Below are 16,304 nucleotides of genomic sequence, written 5' to 3'. Positions count from 1 at the left end.
AGGTAAACCACTGCCCTTCAAGGCAGCCTGCCCCTCCCTCCAGCAGCTACATTTTTAGAAAGGTGTTCTCCACACTGAGTTGAAATCTTCAGGCTTCATGAAGCCAGTAACCGTGCCTGTTCTGCATACTTTTGGTTTCTCCAGAACCCAGCATGATGCCCAGCACATACTGAGGGCTCATTTACTATTTGTTGAACAAATGGCTGAATGAGAATGTTTTTTCATGGTCGTTCCTACCCTGTGGCACTCACCCTCCTCCCGGAGGTCCTGCACTATGGGTGGAATCTCTCTTCTATATGTCATTTGTATGGCTTTTTAGAATTGAAAATGCAAACACTGGAGGAAAAGTAAGAGAACATTACAAATAAGGAAACTGAGACCAGGGTCGCCAGGTGCCTTGTCCAAGACTGCAAAAGGGTCAGTGGCCTGTTGGTCTGATCCAAGAACGAAAACCCAGCCTCTTGATCTTGTTTGCTTTGCCGAGTACCCACTGCCTCACCCACTACTTAAATCTCGAGAAATATTGTCTCTGTTACTCTTTTTTTTTTTTTTTTTTTTTTTTTTTTTTAGTTTGGGATAGGTCTCTTACTTTTCTTAAATTAGACACAGAACTTTCCAGCAAGATGTGTTCATCCTTTGGTCAAGTTTAGCATTTGTGTGTTCAGTTGATGTTATAAGAATGCTCTTTAAATGAGAACTAGCAGAGCTGTGGGTTTAGTTAACCAGTAACTTGTTGGCAGTTTTCCTGCTTGCAGTTCTACAAATAATTGGCAGTTATAAGAAAAAAATTTTTTTTATTTTTTGATTGCATGAGAAATAGTCCCCTCCAGTAATAAGTAAATATGTTAAAAAAAAAAAATTTTTCAGGGAACACCCAAATGCTGTTTTCACATCTAACTGGTCACAAAGGTTATGAGGACAGTGAGTGTGTTTTCACATCTAACTGGTCATAAAGGTTCTGAGGACAGTGAGTGTGTGTATCATCTTAGAGATGGTCAGGGAGGGCTTCCCCAAGGAGGAGGCATTAGGACTGAAACCTGGATAAAGAAAAGGTGGGGGAAAAAAAAGAAAGAAAAGGTGGAAGCCACGTGGAGTTCTGGATGTGTGTTGCAGTCCTGTTCCTCTTGGATCCCTAAGTATTGGGTATATAGCAGGTACTGTGCACAAATATGGGTTCGGCGAAAGTGAACAAGTAGCCTGAGCCCCTAACGAACCAAAGTGAACTCATCAGCCTGTTGCCTCCTCTCCCTCAGGCAAACTGCTCAGAGGACATGGGCCGCTGGCTTGGGCTGTTGCTGGTGGAGATGGGCTCCAGAGTCACTCCCGAGGCGCTGCACTATGACTACGTGGACGTGGAGACCTTGACCAGCATTGTCAGTGCGGGGCGCAACTCCTTCCTGTAAGGGGCCTGCACCCCACAGCCCCCCTGCAGCCTCCCAGAACCTCTGAGTCTGGCATGGGCACTGGGAAGGAAGGGAGGAAGATCTGGGGAGGACTCTGTTTCTTTGGGAAGTCAGGGTGGGTGCCTTCCTCCTGCAGTAGGCAGGAGCGAGCTGGCTAAGGGAGGTAGCCCTCGGGTCGGGGGAAGCTGTGGATGCAATGAGCAGAAGAGCAGAAACCCTTCTGCATGGTGATCTGGGCTCAGCTTTTAGGCCACGGAACCTCAGGTTCTCGCACCCTTGGCCATCAGGGCTGGTACAAGCATTGGAAGAGCCGGCCAGCGGCTTGGGGTGGTTGCTTGCCTCTTGGATCCTCTGTGTTCACTTAGAGAATGGAGGGGATGAATTGCTCACCTCTCAGTTTGCTTGTGAGAATCACATGGGTAGCCACCTCTGAGACCATTAACACAGCAATGGCCCAGCACTGCCTAGCTTGGTTGCTGTTACTAACCTTCTGACATCCATCATAGAATCAAATGAGAGTGGATGGAAAAGCACTCTAAGCCACAAAATGTCTTCATCATTGCCATCGTCGTGACGCCTTCTATTTTCTAGATATGCAAGATCCTGCCAGGATCAGTGGCCTGAGCCCCGTGTCTACGATGATGTTCCTTATGAAAAGATACAGGTGCGGTCCCTGTGGCAAAGGCCATGGATTACCTCTTGTTCTCTGTCACTACTCCATTTTTCCCATACCTCAGAGTCTAGAAAAGGGAGTCTTAGAGGTGAGAGCTCAGTGTCATCCAGCACTGTCCAAGGCAGGGGTCCTGGCGTGCAGACATGTCTGCTCTCCTTGGCAGCTTGATACCCTCTAAGACTCCCTTTTCTAGACTCTCATCTCTAGACTCCCATCCTTCCTCTGCTTATATGGTTTTTCTTCAGATTCAGATGAACCAGTGGATGCAGCTCGAGATCTTTCTCAGTTGCAGAGATTAGCTGCAAAACAGCTTAGTACCTAACGGCATGAACTTTGGACTCAGGGCTGAATCTGGGTTAGCTTGGGCTTCACTTCTCTGGTCCTCACTTTGGCTTCAGATGAATACTATAAAACCTACTCAATTGGATCATTGCAAGAACTAAATGAAATAATATATGGAAAAAAATAAAAATAAAAAATAAAAGAAATACTATATGGAAAGAGCTTAGCAGCGCCTAAACATTGGAATGTTTCACATGCAGTAAATAGTACTATTGCTATCAATATCATTATTATATTATAATCATATTCCATTCATGGTTCCCTGAGCTCTGAGCGGATTCTAAGTGCACTCTTCATGCACAAACGTAAAGTGCCTGGGTGGCACAGGGGCACCTGGGTGGCTCAGTCAGTTAAGCATCTGCCTTTGGCTCAGGTTATGATCTCAGGTCCTAGGATCAAGCCCCTCGTTGGGCTCCCTGCTCAGTAAAGAGTCTGCTTCTCCCTCTCCTTCCCTCTCTCTCAAATAAATAAAATTTTAAAAAATAGATAGCCATTTTATTATGTAACTTCCACCATTGGCTGACATCATCCACGACTTTTTATCTTAACTGGGAATGCTTATATTTAGCAATTTCAGAAATTTTGGGGGATACTTCCAAATGATTTGAAGACAGAAATATCTATGATATATCAAATATGGTCACCCACAGCCCTCGAGACTTCCAAATTCTCCTCTCAACAGATATTCCAGTTTAGGAGTTCCTTCTGCGGCCCATGACAGGAAGGTATGAGGATCAAAGGATATACGCTAGTAGTAGTCTGTAAATTGTTGAGTGTGGCCCCAGTTTAAAAATGTAAGGCCAAGATATCAGAGGTCCTGCAATGCTCACCAACCACGCTTGGACCAAATACACCCCTGCACGGAGGGCTCTGAGCCTACCTGAGCTTTACCTTCTTTCTCCATTTTCCACAGGATGAGGAGCCCAAGCGACCTGCTGGGGCCCAGGTGAAACGCCATGCCTCCTCCTGCAGTGAGAAGTCCCATCGAGTGGATCCACAGGTCAAAGTCAAGCGCCATGCCTCCAGTGAGTTCTGGATGGGAGCGAGGGAGGGAAAGAAACGACCCACGGGGTAGGGGATCTCAGATCTGATTTCTCCAGGCATCGGGCAAATAAATTAATGAGTGAAGGGAGATGTAAGAAAATACTCTACCATAAGAAAAAGGACAGCTAGCATGTGGCCTCAGAGGGAAAAAAAAAGGGAATGGGATTGTGGGGGAAGACTGTAGGAACCAGGCATGCTCAGGCTCCACTTATAGGGCCAGCCACTATGCAGCTCCAGCCCATGGCTCCCATGCAGCAGGGCCAGCCCAGGTTTGCAGGTTATTTGACACCAGAAACCTTTATATGAAGATTTATATATGAAACCTACTTACTTTTTAATAGTAGCGACTGATTTTCAAAAATTTTAACACTAAAGAAGGCCAAATATGTTTTTATGCTGCAGTGTGGCATATATATGTATACACATATGTTCACATATAAGATTCATCCTCACATTGTGTCTGTTCCAAAGGCTAAAAATATTTATAATTTCTGATCTGCGGTAGTACATGGAGAAATGAAGCCCTCCAAATACCCTTGAGGCAGCTGCCATGAAAGGCATGGCTCACTCCTGTGTCCCAGCCTGAGCTCTCCCTAGCACCCCATGGGAGCTCAGTGAATTGCCTGATTGCCACACTGCACAATAAAGGCTAAGCAGGCCAGACTCTGGTAAATTCTGTTTGATTTCCAACACTAATCTCTGCTCCGATGTGATTCATGAGCCAGCCAGCTTCCAGTAGGACAGCATATTCCAAGAATCTTCCAGTTATTGCTTTACAGTTCTTCCCCCTGCCCCTGAACAAAGTCAAGTTCAGTTCCTTGCTTTTTGAAGATTTATGTTTAAAATACTTTTCTTGGGTCCCTGGGTGGCGCAGAGGTTTAGCGCCCGTCTTTGGCCCAGGGCGCGATCCTGGAGACCCGGGATCGAATCCCACGTCGGGCTCCCGGTGCATGGAGCCTGCTTCTCCCTCTGCCTATGTCTCTGCCCCTCTCTCTCTCTCTCTGTGTGTGTGTGTGGCTATCATAAATAAATAAAAATTAAAAAAATAAAATAAAATAAAATACTTTTCTTTATTAGATCCCTACTTCATTAATGTAGATGATCTCTTCTGGGGGTCAGGAGACCTGTATTCCTGTATTCCGGAAAAGTTAGGCAGGGGAAATGCCTTACTGGGCTTCCTCAAAGGGCCCTCTTGGGGAGGGCTGATCACCAGCAGTGCTGCCTTAAGAGAGAACTTCATTGCAGTCTGCAGCCCCACCCTTGGAAATTAGGGTTGAGCTTCTGGCCATAGCTAAAGGGAACAAATGCTCAGTAACATTAAATTGCTCAGTAACTTTGAAAAGGGCCCTTCCCCTCCCTGGGTCTGAGTTTTCCCACTGAACAGTCAGGGGGTTGTTGTATAACATTCCTTACACTACTTTTGTCAGCACTGGAAATACAGGCCTTTACGGGATGCCCATTTTCAAATGGAAAAGTAGGGGCACCTGGGTGGCTCGGTCGGTTAAGCGTCTGACTCTTGATTTCAGGTCAGGTCATGATCCCAGGATCATGAGATCAAGCCCCCGCGTTGGGCTCTGTGCTGAGTGTGAAGCCTGTTTAGGATTCCCTCTCTCTCTCTCTGCCCCTCCCAACTACGCTCATGCTCACTCTCTCATCTGCTCTAAAAAAAGAATTAAAAAATAAAAATAAAATGGAAAAACAAACTGAAATAAGCATGTAAGATTAAAGAAATCAGAAAACATTCAAAACCACCACAACAAAAATAACAAAACACAGATTCTTTCTTCAAATTAAATGTTATATTGAAGTATAGTTTATAAGAGATATAAAAGTGATGCTGCTCTGGCTGGAGCTAGGAGATCCACTGGTCCCCTGCATTAGCCTGTCAGCAGTCACTGTGAAATCACAGGGCTCTTTGCAGGGCAGTTGGAAACCACAGATCTAGCCCAACAGTGTGTCTCAGATGAAAGCACCGAAGAACATTGAAGTGTCTTGCCCAAGATCATGTTTTAGTTGCTGATGACTCTGTAATTAATTACTCAAAATGTAGTAGCTCAAAAAGTAAAGATGTGTTAAGTCACAGTTTCTGTGGGTCAGGAATCCCGGAGCAAATTAATTATTAGTAGTTCTGGCTTGGGGTCTCTTGAAAGGTTGCTAAATCTATTTCATTTTATTCTCTATTTGTGTCCTTCCAACTCTGGAGGTGTTGAGGTACTATGTATTTTATAAAATACTGAGGATAACAGATGGTGTTTGGGTTTTTTTTTTTTTCAAAGATTTTATTTATTTATTCATGAGAGACATAGAGAGAGAGGCAGAGACACAGGCAGAGGGAGAAGTAGGCTCCATGCAAGAAGCCCGACGTGGGACTCGATCCCAGATCTCCAGGATCAGGCCCTGGGCTGAAGGCACCACTAAACAACCTAGGCTGCCCGGTGTTTGGGGTTTTTAAGGTCCTTATTGGCTACAATATAACATTGACAACACTTTTCTGGTCTACCGTTTTATTTTCAGTTTGCCAGCCTATAAAATCCAAAAGTCTTCGAGAAAAATCCCCCTAGGATACCATTGTGTATCTGGGACATTGGGGGAAGTATAAGTCCCCTTCTCTTCCCTCCATGCTTTATTTATGATCAGGCTTTAACTACAGTGTTGTTGTGACAAGAACTGGTTGTTCATGTGTCACCGAGTAGCCACTGTGATCTCTACAAGAGCTATAGAGACAAACCCCCAATTATCAGTAAGCCAAGGTAATCACCCCAAACTCCACACCCTACCAACCAACTTAAAAGGGCTGTTGAGTGAATGTCTGAAACTAAAATAAGTAAATAAAAATTTCCCTGAGACATCAGACTGTGGCATTGCCCCAGCGAGAACAGTAATGCATGGCACAGAGCCTGGAGTCAGACACATATGGGCTCAAACTGGGCTCTACCTTCATTAGCTGTGAGACCAACCTCCCTGTGCCTCTGTTCTCCCAACAACAAAATAGAGCTAGTAATAGTATTTATGAAGATTAAATGGAAATCAATGTAAATGGCCTAGTGTATAGTAAATGCTCAATTTTTGCCAATTATTGTTACTGTCCACCATAATGTAGAGCCTGCAACAGATTCCTGGGCCCCTCTCTCTCCCCCCACCCATTTTCCAGGAATAAAACAGGCAATGCCTGACTTTAGTCCAAGGTCTTGATTCTCTGTGGCTCTGGGTTGGATGTCCCTGTCTACTTGTCTTATATATACCTGAGAGTTGACTGCAAAATGCCCTTTTAAAACTAAAGTATGGGGGTGCCTGGGTGGCTCAGTCAGTTAAGCATCTGCCTTTGACTCATGTCATGATCTTGGAGTCCTGGGATTGAGCCACAGGTAGGGCTCCCTGCCCAACAGGGCATCTACTTCTCTTTCTCCCTCTCCCTCTGTGTGCTTGCTTGCTTGCTCTCTGTCTCAGATAAATAAATCTTTAAAAAAAAATTAAAGTGTGCTATACACCACAAAATTTACTTATATCATTATCTGACGTTTACTAAGCACTTCCACTAGATACCGTACCAAGTATTTTCCATGAATTTAAAACTTACCACAATGCTAAGAGGTAAATTTGATCAATGTCCATATTTACAAATGAGGAAACTAAGCCCTAGAGGGAAGCACAGAAACACATCTATTCACTCCTGCCTGATATCACACAACTAGTAAAGGGCAAAGGAGAACACAAGCCTTGGTCTGCCTCATTCCAAAGCCCTTGTTCCTAGCCCCTGTGCTCTGCTGCCTCCTTTATGCTCCTGTTTTCTTGAGGGAGTCACACGCCATAGATCTAAATATTCCCATTTTATAGATGGAGAAGTTGAGGCTGAGAAAGATGCTAAGACCACCCAAGTACTCTTAAGAGGTCAGAAAGGGGGGGCCTTTGCCTGCCTTATATCTCTGCAGGCGCCAATCAGTACAAGTACGGTAAGAACCGAGCTGAGGAAGATGCCCGAAGGTACCTGGTTGAAAAAGAAAGGCTGGAAAAAGAGAAGGAGACAATCCGGACGGAGCTGATGGCCCTAAGGCAGGAGAAGAGAGAGCTGAAGGAAGCCATTCGGAACAACCCAGGTACTACGTGGGTGTGTCCTGGGGGGGGGGGCAGCAGGGGGCAGGCCCAGCCTTGACACCTCCCATGGCAGAGGTCACCTGGTTATCCAGAACAGGTGCGCTTCTCCTCCTCTTCTTCCTTAACATCATCATCATCATCCTTCCTAATAAAAGTGCCATCAATTCAATAACTGCTTTTAGGTAAGGGGATGAAAAAGCATCACAAGAATGTGTACACTTAATGTAGTAAAATTCAAGCTGATTTTAGAAAAGTTAAAATGTGGGAAACAGAGTGTGCCTTAGAATCAAGGAAATAAGAGGTATCATTTTGAACCTCACATTAAGTCACTCATTCACAGAAGTGCTCAGTACCCAACTGTGTGAGACACTGGTCCTGGTGCTAGGAATAATGGAGATAGTCCCAGGATCCTCTTCAGAAATCCAGAGGCATGACCCCTGCAGGCCCAGCCTGCTCTGGGCTCTCTGCCCCCCATTTTCTGCTGTTTCCTTTGAACTCTCTCTACAGCTGTAGCTTGGCATATTTTCAGCCTGAGCTGTGCACACATGCTTGAGGGAACAGAGGCCTTGTCTTTTATCCTGCTCAGTTTCTTTCTATAGCACATCACTTTGTAACATTTGATTATTTATGTTTATCATTTTTATTTATTGTTATTTCTTTCTCATACACACACACACACACACACACACACACAAACATGAGAACCATAAGGGCAAGGATCTTTGCCTGTTTTTTTTTTACTTATAAATCTCAAGGACCCAGACCAGCACCTGGTACATAGTAAGCACTAAGTACTCAATAAGTATTTACTGAATAGATAAATGAATGAATGAATGAATGAATGAATGAATGAAAGAAAGAAAGAAAGAAAGAAAGAAAGAAAGAAAGAAAGAAAAGAAAAGAAAGCTTTTAAAACTGATTAAGACCCAACACAGCTCTTGGCATAGAAAATATGCTAATACAGGTTTATTAGTTGACTAAGCAGCAAAATCCCAGTAGGAACCCATGGTTAATGTAAAGCCATATATTATAACTCAGTTACAAGTAAGAGAAACCAAAGTCAAGCTGGCTTAGAAATGAAAGGAAGCATGCCTGGGTGACTCAGCTGGTTCAGTGTTGGACCCTTGACCTTGGTTTAGGTTGTGATTTCAGGGTCATTAGATTAAGCCCAGCATTGGGCTTTGCACACACAGTGGGGAGTCTGCTTCTCTCCCTTGCCCCTCCCCTTGTGCTCACTCTCTCTAAAATAAATACATCTTTTTTAAAAAATTCAAAAAAATTTTTTAAAGAAATGTAAAGGAACATGTAGGGGTGCCTGGCTTGCTCAATTGGTAGAGCATATGACTCTTGACCAGGATCATAAGTTCAAGCCCCATATTAAGCTTAGAGCTAACTTAAAAGGAAAAAAAATTACTTGGAAAGCTGAGTGATCAGGTGTAGCAAGGTCCAGGGATTTAAATGATGTCATCACAAAGTATACTTCTCTAATTCTGGCTACTGCCTTCCTCTATGTTGGTTTCATTCTGTGCCCTTCATGGTGTTACAACGGCTGCACAGCCCTGGTCCTCACCTAGTCCTCTCAGCTGCTCCAGCAGAGAAAACTTCTCTTCCCAGTGGACTCTACAAAAGCCTCAGAATTCACTCTGATTGGATCAACTCTAAACCAACCACTGTGAAAATGGAGATATGATTATGGGCCAGGTTTAAATTATGTGCCAACCCCTTGAACAAAAATTGAGGTCAATTCATCCAAATTATAGGGAAGGGGAGGAGAAAGGTGGTTTCCCTGGGGAAAATCAGGATTCTATATCCAGAAGGTAGGGAAATGAGTCCAGGGCTGGTAAAAACCATACAACCCAGCATGAAGCTGGAACTTTAGATCCAAAGTCCAACTCTTAATCCTGACAAAGGGCTGGAAAAGCCCTCTGGAAAGGACAGACTAGAACCTGAGGTCCTGCCAAACCCCCTGATGCTTCAGGCCAGGCTCGGCTGTTTCTCATCGATGTCTCTGGATACAGGAGCCAAGTTAAAGGTTCTGGAGGAAGCTGTGGCCTCCCTGGAAGCTCAGTGTCGGGCCAAGGAGGAGCGCCGGATTGACCTGGAGCTGCGGCTAGTGGCTGTGAAGGAGCGCTTGCAGCAGTCCCTGGCTGGGGGCCCGGCCCTGGGGCTCTCCGTGAGCAGCAAGAACAAGAGTGGGGTGAGTCCATGCCCTTCTGTGCCAGGGGCACCTGCTTCTTAATCCCCTCACTTGCTATCAAGCTTCATGATCATCCTTTGAGGGTAGGAGTTATGCTCATTTACAGATGACCAAACAGACACCCAGAGAGGAGAGGGAACATACTGAAAGAGAGTCTCCCAAAGAGGACAGGGCACCACTGGGAAGGGGACTCTCTGGCCTATGTTGTCTCCTCTGCAGCCCTACCATTTGACTTTTTATCCTGAACCCAAAGTAGCCTTCAGGTTACTGATAATTTTAACTACGATATGTTGAGTAAGAATAACATGTTTGAACAACCACCATAGGTCCGTATAGCATTTTAACCTCTATTATCTCATATGATCTTCATGGCAATGGTGGGAGATAGTGCTAGGTGTATTCAAGCTACTAGATGAACTAATGAAACAGAGGTCAGACATGTTAAATGACTTACTCAAATTTACTCAGTTAAGTGGGAGACAGGATTTGCAATCCAGGAAGTCTGACTCCAGATCCCAGCATTAGCCCCAGTACACGCGTCCCCCGTCTTAGAGTCCCGGGTGTATCAGGCTGTCCGCCGGCCTTTGCATCCAATGCTCCATGCAACCCCGCAAGGTAGATACTCTACCCGGAATGAGACCTCCTCAAGGAAAACCTAGCTGACCTCTGTCTCCATCTGAGAGTCTCAACCTCAGCACTACTGACATTTGGGGCCAATAATTCTTTTTATAGGGGACTGCCTTGTGTACTGTAGGAGGACGTTTAGCAGCATTCCTAGCCTCTACCTACTAGATGCCAATAACTCCATACCCAGTTGACAACTAGAAATGTCTCCAGAAATTGCCAAATGTCCCCTGGAAGGGCTCCCATTTGTGAACCACTGGTCTAAACAACCAAGAGTCCCATGGGTTATTCTTTCTCATAGCACTTAGGCACAATTTGTGTATACATGTGTATATGGACATATGTGTGTGTGTATGTATCCTTACTTGTCTAATGTCTGTCTCGCCCACTGGGTTGTATTTTTATTAAAAATTGGGTTTTGACTTACCATTACAGCCTTAGTTAGCCCTTTAACAGAGTCTGAAAAATAGGAGTGCAATAAATGTTTATTGAAAGAATAAAAGTTATGCCTGCCTTCAGACAAGGACATGGACACTCAGATGAAATAACTTGTCTGATACGTTTGGGTTGTCACTGGGAACTGTATTCTTACTGTTGTAGTCGGGAGCCAAGCTGCCTGGTCAAACCACACCCTGCTTCTCTGAAGCCAGGCTGTTTCTTCTGCCCCAGGGCATCCTCTCCAAGGGGCTTTCCAACCTCATTTACAGATGAAGAGCTTAAAGGACAGAGACAAACTCACAGAGGGCTGGAGGAGGAGCTAGAAGTTGTTCACTCATCCCAGCTGCTTCCTCTGACCAGTGTGCCCTGAAATTCACATTCCAGAGAGCTTTTCCCACTTTGTGATCCTTTCTGATGGCCTTTGGAAATAAAGAGAAGTCTTCTCTAAATTCCCTGCAGGCTTAGCTGTTAATATGCCACACTAAAGGAACGACATCCAGTTATGTACTAAGCAGCTATCTGGAAAAGTTAAGGGGTGAGGGCGTTGTAGAGGAGAAGGAATATAGGGGAGAGGTTAAGAATGTACTGTGGGGTTTGAATTCCAGCTCTCCCACTCACCAGATGTGTGACCCTGAGCAGTGTCTTGATCTTCCCATTTTCCTCATCTGTAAAATAGGATGACTAATAATAGTACCTACTTTATAGGGTTGGAAAAGCTAAATGAGCTAATCCACCAAAAGCCTGGTGCATAGAGAGGGTTTGGTAATTTTAGACGTCATTACCTTTATTCCAAGACCCTCAAGGGTCTTCCTCCCCTTGCCGTTTGGGGCTGACATATATGCACAATGCCTTCTAATTTGCATTTTTTGGAGTGCAAGCCAGCATTAGACCTCACCTTTGTAACTATTTCTCCTCATCAACAGGAAACTGCAAATAAGCCCCAGAACAATGCCGCAGAGCAGCCTCTCCCTGTCAACTGTACTTCTGAGCTGAGGAAGAGAAGCCCATCCATCGTAACCTCCAACCAAGGAAGGGTGCTACAGAAAGCCAAGGTACAGCAATAGCTCAGTGAATTAAAATTCAGAGACCTGGCAGCCTCCTTTCTGTGGAACCTCAACAAGAACCCAAAAACCAGCTGGTGAGAAAGGCAGAGAATTGAACTGCCAACACATCCACACAGTAAAACTCACGAAGTTTGGTCAGAAAAGGTCCTCAATCTCATTCAGAACATATTTACTCATTCTTAACATACAGTTCTAACAAACTCAGTTTTCTGGATCCTGAGCCTACGGTGGATTTGGTACAGGAAAGGCCCTGTTTCATAGATGAGGAAACTGAAGATCAGAGAATGATGGGACCTGCCCAAGATTATGCAGGGTGTCAAGCACTGGGATACAAAGGCGCCTCTTCCAATTCTAAGTCCTGGGCTCACTCCATGATCCTGGCCCACAGTCTAATCCTGGGGCCAGCTGTCTTCCAGAACTTTTGGGATTTTAGAAAGGTAATATGGTACATATACTGTATATGATGAAAAACCCCAACGAGTTCTTAGAAGTACCCTGAAACCAACCATGTTAAGAATTCTACAACAAGGCACATGAATATTCACACCATGTGGAATATATAGATCATAAACAGCCTCACATCAATCAGTTCAGGTCAAGTTTTGCCACCAATGGAGTTTGTACCAAAACACTTGAGAAATATTTTGGTTTCAGGGCTTTCTGGATTTCAGAATTGGGGATAAGAAATTGTTGACTTGAAAAACAAACACCTGAGCATTAGGACATGAGATTAGAGAAATAACCAGCCAGAGGCTAGATCATCTAGACTAGAAATCAGCAGATTTGGTCTGTAAAGGCATATATAGAATTTGTGCACCACAGTTTCTTTCAAAATGACTCAGATCTGCCAACATAGTAGGAAAGTAGCCATAGACAACTTACAAATGATGAACATGACTGTGTTCCAATAAAACTTTATTTATGGATGCCAAGATGTGAATTTCATAAAATTTTTACATGTCAAGAAAAATTATTCATTTGTTTTCAAACATTTAGAAATGTGAAAACTATTCTCAGTTGATGGATGTTACAAAAATATGCAGTGGGCCAGATATGGCCTATAGGCCAGTGTGCTTCTCTTTAATCCTTGTAGGCCATAGGAAGAACCGTGAATTTTGTTCTAACATAATGGAAAGTCATTGGCATATTTTGAGCAAAAAATTTGTGGATATGAATTACATTTTTAAGACCATTCTGGGGGTGCCTGGGTGGCCCAGTGGGTTAAGCATCCGACTCTTAATTTTGGCTCAGGTTGTGACCTCAGGGTCACAATCTCAGGGTCATGAGATTGAGCCCTGCACTGGGTTCCACACTGAGCAAGGAGCCTATTCAAGATTCTTTCCCTCCCTCTTCCTTCACTCTTCCCCTTGCCCAATTTGGAACAATGTTGAGAACTGATAAGGGGACAAGGGAGACCAGTTTGGAGTCACTCTAGATGAGATGTGAGAAAGGTGTGGTGGAGGTGATTTGAAGTGGCTGGCTTTGGAGGTAGAGGCAAAGGATTGGCTGATGGGGATGTGGAGGATGAGGAAAAGAAAGGAATCAAAGATGACTCCTATGTTACTGCCCTGAGCAGCTGCAGTTTAGATGGCAAAGACTAGAAGAGCAGGTTGGGAGTGGGGAACCCTCCCAGCAAGAATGCTTGAACCATCCCATTTCACTCTCATTCACACTATCACCTCCAGAGCTGGCTAAAAACCCTAGGCATCATTTGTGGGCAAAAAGCCATTCACTACTGGCCAGGACTTCAGTGTCCCTCCCAGATGAAGTCCTACATGGCTCCAAGGGTGGGCTGCATACCTTCACCCTTCCTTACCAAACTGCTTTGACTTCTGTCAGCCTCCTACCTGACCCCATCCCAGCATTAGAGCCAAGCATAGACTGGCCTCAGCTTCCTTCTCTGAGAAAGATATTTGAGCCCCCATAAAAATGAGGCCCAGAGTGGAAAAATGACTTGCCCATGGCTACCAAAGGAGAATGAGATTAGGACCCATGGCTCTTCTAATCTGGCCAGTGGAGATCTTTATGTAATTAGGTCCAGCAGAATATTTTTTATCCTGCAAATCACACTAGAATATTCAGCAACCTGATTTGTCTTGTCTTTCTGGACTTCAGGAATGGGAAATGAAGAAGACCTAGAAAAAGGATGAAGATTTCATTCTGAAGGAAACACAAGATTGTATTGAAAACACTTTTTTTCACAAGGAGATGCCAGAAGAACTGGAAGTAGCCCCCACTCTCCAGAGCACCCAAAAGACCAGCCTTTATTGTCTGCATGATTATAGGGGATATGGGGAGGGAAGAAGTGGAAGGGAAGGGGGAAATAGAGGGTGTCCTCATAACTTCACAGAGGGTGGGAAACGGGGGTGGAGGGAGACAGAAATCTGTGCGGTTGTAAAGGTTTTGTTAAATGTCTTTACCTTCACTTGTGAAGAAGAAATGAAAGCACACATGAATGAGCCAATCCAAACCATTCTAGCATCCTACTCCCAGACTTTGGGGCAAAGACGACAGCACTGAAGCATTGGTAGGTAGTACAGGACAAAGAGATAAGACTCAATCATCTGATCACACTTGTGCCAATTGGATTCGTATTGGGCATTACTGACAACCCCGGTACAACATAAACAGACCGAAAAATCAATAGAATCTCCCTGCCTGCATAAAGGTGGACAAAAGCTATAGACAACACCCAAATTCTGCTATCATTCCTTATGTGCTCCAGAACTGGGCCAATTTGGCTACTAGAATCCTGCAGCTGAATTGTTTTCAAATTAGAGAGCTGATACACAGTAAGCAAGGGGAAGTTCAGCAGCAGACTTACTTTCAGCTCACTTTAAGTGATAGTGATAGGAACATGGATTTCTAATGTCCACAGAATGTTGCAGGTACCATAGGGTGGGGTCATTTGTGGTCAGTCAGTCCTTTACCCATTTCCTATGACACTCAGACTCTAGGAGCTAGGGCTAGAACTCCAAGTGACATTCTTTAAATCTTTATCCTGATTTTTGCACTTGAAGGCTCTCCAGTCTGCCCTTCCGTATCTGCTGTCAAGTAAAAATATCAGGGACACTCAAATGACGGTGGCTCTTTTCTGCTGTGAGTGCCTTTGACTAACACCTGATACTTTTATAGGGAAGCAAGGACTTCAAGTCTTGGGCAGTCTCCTTACTGTTCAACTAACTACTTTCTAAACAGTGTAGGCACTTATTAGGTCTTTACATTTCCTTCCAAAAAAAGATAAAACCAGTTAACCATTAAGAGCTCAAAGGTTAAGTCCAAGAGAGAAAGAAAATCCCAGAATAACCTTTGGACACTTTGCTGGAAGCTTCATATACTTTACCCTACCCAGGGCTTTACATACTTTGGCCTTATCCGAACTTTACCCCACTTTGAGGTAGCTGGAGACCAGAGCAGGGAAAATAACCTGATCAAAATCACCTAGCTGGTCAGTGGCAGAGTGTAAGGTTTAGGGCCTATGAGCCTATATCCAGACAGGGTTGGGTTTGAGCCCTGCCTCTGCCACTGACCAGCTGGTGAGTCTGGGAAAGTCACTTGACCTCTCTGATTTTCGTTTTCTTTATCTGTGAAACCTAGGTTAACAGTTCTATTTTCCTCCCAAGACTATTAGGTACATGGGAAACATCTTGCACACTGTCTGAGAAAGAAAAGCTCAGTCAATAGTGGCTCTTATTATTAGCTAGATAAGAAATATCTGACTAAAAATCCTGTGTTCTTTCCACTGAAGAAATGATGTTTATATGGTAATCACAGCCATCATAAAGCTAAACAGCAACTAATCCATAACTGACAGTTTTCACCCAGATTCCACTTAAAACATCTTTGGTGAAAAAGGAACTCACAAAATCTGGATTGTTAGTATTCTTTTTTAGAATGTGGATCCTGGAATGGTACCCAACACTCCAATTATGTCCTCAGTGTTTTCTTTCTCAGGCAGTTATTATGGGATTGAACATCTTTCCCCACCGATAGATCTTGGGGGTCCTTGAGAGGAGGAACACTAGAGAATTAATAATAAACATTTGAGCACTCCATGCATCAGGTACTGTGTTAGCCAAAGTACAGGTATACAACCTGTGCGGTCACAAATATTAGTAGAGCCCTGGCCTTGGTTTAATGTTCTGCTGTTGCCCTCTTAATAATTTTTGAACAAGGGGTGTCACATTTTCCTTTTACCCTTTAAATTACATAGCCAGTCCTGGTACTAACTAATGACTTTTCCAAGCATTAACCCTTTCATTTTCAATAAAACTCCGTGAGATAGGTTACATTATCTCAGTTTTCAGTTTGGGAAACTGGAGCCCAGAGTTAGGAAGGGGTAGAGCCAGCAGCCCTTCCTCTTAGTTCCAAGGTTCCATTTCATCCAGGTCTTACCCTACTCCCCCTGCACTGCAGCATTCAGAAGC

At 44.2% G+C, this 16,304-nt stretch overlaps 1 protein-coding gene across 3 annotated transcripts in view; it reads left to right on the top strand.

Moving 5' to 3' along the window:
• The window catches only part of AFAP1L1 (actin filament associated protein 1 like 1), a 60,846-nt gene extending 44,682 nt beyond the window's left edge, over window positions 1-16,164 (top strand). Inside the window, exons 13-19 of one of the 3 annotated variants that reach the window (XM_072756913.1) lie at window positions 1,254-1,399; window positions 1,995-2,067; window positions 3,332-3,443; window positions 7,392-7,556; window positions 9,573-9,751; window positions 11,737-11,865; window positions 13,993-16,164. In XM_072756913.1, the coding sequence (XP_072613014.1) occupies window positions 1,254-1,399; window positions 1,995-2,067; window positions 3,332-3,443; window positions 7,392-7,556; window positions 9,573-9,751; window positions 11,737-11,865; window positions 13,993-14,016 (828 nt within the window). In that variant the 3' untranslated portion in view covers window positions 14,017-16,164. Of the gene's footprint in view, window positions 1-1,253; window positions 1,400-1,994; window positions 2,068-3,331; window positions 4,320-4,539; window positions 5,154-7,391; window positions 7,557-9,572; window positions 9,752-11,736; window positions 11,866-13,992 lie in introns of those variants that run through there. The other 2 variants (XM_072756914.1, XR_012001243.1) reach the window with 2 other exon arrangements.
• The last annotated feature ends 140 nt before the right edge of the window (window positions 16,165-16,304 follow it).

The sequence above is a fragment of the Vulpes vulpes genome, chromosome 4 (assembly GCF_048418805.1).
Source record: "Vulpes vulpes isolate BD-2025 chromosome 4, VulVul3, whole genome shotgun sequence".
Lineage (NCBI taxonomy): Eukaryota > Metazoa > Chordata > Mammalia > Carnivora > Canidae > Vulpes > Vulpes vulpes.
The sequence above is the reverse complement of the archived record's forward strand: the minus strand, read 5'-3'. Positions and strand labels throughout refer to the sequence as shown.